The 3465-nt window shown below is 40.5% G+C and overlaps 1 protein-coding gene across 1 annotated transcript in view; it reads left to right on the top strand.

Moving 5' to 3' along the window:
- Positions 2654-3465, top strand: part of INHBA (inhibin beta A subunit) — an 18276-nt gene continuing 17464 nt past the window's right edge. The window contains exon 1 of the mRNA XM_021388544.1: positions 2654-3343. Within this exon, the coding sequence (XP_021244219.1) occupies positions 2956-3343 (388 nt within the window). The 5' untranslated portion in view covers positions 2654-2955. The remainder of the gene's footprint in view (positions 3344-3465) is intronic.

Genomic DNA, 3465 nt, shown 5'->3' with positions numbered 1-3465 from the left:
TCCAGCACACTGATCCGGCCCACTTACTTTTGACAGACACTATATGTGAGTGTACACATGAGAAGTACAGTATAAAGCTTCGCATTATAAGTACCACAAAGAGGAACTTCAGCAGTTCTTAATGCACAATACAGCAGTCTCCTTCTCAGAGTGAGGACTAGAGAGGTAAAACTTTAAACCAGCTTTTTTCTTTTAAAACTAAAACTTTTGATTCATGTGCATGCTGTTGCATATTGCTAGGGCTATACTGAATGAATGTATATGCAGAGCTTTGCAGCTCAGGTAATTTTATGGAAAGAATCTGAACCATCATTTCTATATTTATTCAAACACTGTATTTTTAGACATGAACATATATGTATGTATGCATGCATATTTGTAGGTATGAATGAACTCTCTATAAGTTGTACCAGCAGACTTGCTTTTAGAAAACAATGCTTTTAGAAAGTTATGCTTTAATGTTAAATCTGTCATCACCATGGCATGCAGGTATGCTACACTATACCTATATGTAATAGATTGTGATAAGTGTACCTCCTATATAGGCAAGCAACATACATCGCAGAGCAAGAACTCAAATGTACGGGCTGTCTTTTAAATTGAAATATGCCTATCCCTTACTTTTCATCAGACACTGTTGGGATAGATAGTATATTAGAACTATAAATAACTCCTTTAATTATGTCATCTGTTAGTACATCTAATCATGAATGCGTATTTTCATCTGAAATTTTTTTTGTCCAATTAAACTTTTAGTTCTATTTCAAGCTGACTTTCAGACTTCATGTAATTACAACAGACTTTGGGCTGTTCACGAGATCCAAGAAATTTAGATGTATTATAGTGAGGTTTGTGTTACAAAGATGTGTTTATAAGAATGGCTGCAGGGTTTATAATGCTGACAGACCTGTAAGTGTAACAGTATATAACAGTATAGCAACTGAAGTCAGTAAAACGCAGATGAGGGTGTACTGTGAATGCCTTGTAACAGTGAAAGACTTATAAAATACCTTAATTGAAAACGACTTGCAATATATAACATTTGTAAAACTTTGGTTGATTTTTCAATTACTTCTGTATGTTTCACTTACTCTAACTATAATCCCTTGCCTGTCTCTCTGCCCGTGTGCCTGTAGCCATCTCACGGAAACTACAGACCTTACAATGCTTATCTTTATAAATTATTCTTTCCCACTAAAATACAATGGTTGATGGTAATATACTGAAAGTGGAAAGTTTGCTTGGAAGGAGGTAAGCATGCCTGAGAAGAAGAGAGAGAGAGAGAATGTGAGAATATGTGAGAGAGAGAATGAAAGAATGAAAGAGGGTAAATACTGAAGAAGCAGAAGCTCTGAGAAAATCAGTAGAAGTTAAAGTCCAGTGTGAAAGAACCTCAGAAGTTAAACTCCATCAGCTGTAGTTTTCTCAGTTTCTGTTACCAAGTCCAAATGTGAGGGAGTTTGTTAGCTTCACCCTCCCTAAGTAAGGTGCAGAACGGAGATGCTGCTGAAGTTAAAGGCAATATGAAGCCCTAACAGAGACTTCCTATTGCAGGGCAAAAGCCTCACTGGAATAAACTGCTAAGGGTCTAGTGACATGGACTGAAGCTCTGGCTCTGAGCAGTGCTTTAGATTGTATTTCATTCATTATGTCTTATTCTAATATTATGATTACGTGGTTTAAATGAATGAAACAAAAAGTTCCTTCTAATAACAATGGGCCAAATGTAGAAGATCTTACTCAGTCTTCACTCAGACAGAATTATTATTGGCATTGATGAGGGATTTGCTTGAGTCAGGAGCAAGTACAATTTGGCCAGATGACATGTAACACATTCCGCCTTCAAAGCATTTTTCAGACATTACTTGATTAATCCCAAACCTAAATAGGAACTTCTAGGCACAGACTAGCATAAGAGCAGGGATGTTTCTGGTTCCTGAGCAGTACCTTTACATGTCACAGACTTGTGCCCTACCAGCTCCTCCTGTTCATGCTCTCAGTGCCTGGCTTGCACTCTGCAGCTGCAGAGCGTATCAAGTATAATAGAGCCCTCCAAACAACAGCATTATTTTGCTTCTGTCAGATCTCCTGCCAGTGTTGATAACCTCCAGCGTTTACATGTGAGCAGAAAAGATCTTTTCTCTTCTACTCAAGGCAGAATAGCATTCTGCCCAAAATACTCTCAGCCCCTGCCCTCATCCCCATCTTGTTCACAAGCTATTTAAGATCTCCTGCTAACCCTAACAATACCAGACAGGACAAGAGCAAGGTGTTCATTAATAAAAGATTTCACTCTTTTCATTCATTCATGTTTCCTCTGTTTAGTTAAGCCAGTGATACTGCAGAAGGACTAAAACAAACAAAACAAAATAAACCAAAAAAAAAAAAAAAAAAAGGAGGGGGGTGGGGGGGATGACAGCCAGGGGGGAGCCAGGAGGGTCAAACTGGGAAAAAGGAAGAGTAAATTTACAGGAATTAAGAGAGATTTTAGAGGGGAGGGCAGAAAGCCTGAGTAGTGATATTTGAAGAGAGGTGTGTGTTAGGGGAGCAATGAGCATAAGGAAGCCAGCCTGGCTGTTCCTCCCCCTTCCTAATCATAGCCTTTACTCACAGACAAAACTCCCTCCCTCTCCCATTCACTCACTCACTTTAGGCCAATCCGTCCTCTCCCTCTCTCTCCCTCTCTCTGTGTCTCTCTCCTACTCTGAGACAGAGTCAGAACTCTTCTCTCTGACAGCCACTAACATCTACAGCACTTATTGCATTCAGAGAGGGAACCTGCAAACAAAACTTCACAGAAAACTTTTGGTTCTTGTTCCAGAGAATTTGCTGAAGAGAAAGAAAAACAAACAAACAAACAAACAACACAAACCAGCCCCCAAAAAAACTGTGCGTGAAGGGGGAGGAAAAGCAGGGCCTTTTAAAAAGGGAATCACAACAACTTTTGCTGCCAGGATGCCTTTGCTTTGGAAGAGAGGATTTTTGTTGGTGATTTGCTGGATTATAGTGAGGAGTTCCCCAACCCCAGGATCCGAGGGGCACAGTTCAGTCACTGACTGTCCATCATGTGCCCTCACCACGCTCTCGAAGGATGTGCCCAGCTCACAGCCTGAGATGGTGGAAGCAGTAAAGAAGCACATACTGAACATGTTGCACTTGAGGGACAGACCTAACATCACCCAGCCGGTGCCCAAGGCAGCACTTTTAAATGCCATCAAGAAACTCCATGTGGGAAAGGTGGGAGAGGATGGCTATGTGGAGATAGAGGATGATGTTGGAAGAAGAGCAGAAATGAATGAAGTTGTGGAGCAAACCTCAGAAATCATCACTTTTGCAGAATCAGGTGAGTGCTTAAAAACAAAGCTGTAAAATAGCCTATTTGCCAGAACTGCAATTAACTTCTTTTCTTCTCTGCAGCAGTACTGCTTTCTGCGAGGTTGTGAGATGAGACCTGGGGGAAGGGAG

The sequence above is a fragment of the Numida meleagris genome, chromosome 2 (assembly GCF_002078875.1).
Source record: "Numida meleagris isolate 19003 breed g44 Domestic line chromosome 2, NumMel1.0, whole genome shotgun sequence".
Classification (NCBI taxonomy): Eukaryota; Metazoa; Chordata; class Aves; order Galliformes; family Numididae; genus Numida; species Numida meleagris.
Note: the sequence above shows the minus strand (reverse complement) of the source record. Positions and strands in the feature narration are given on the sequence as shown.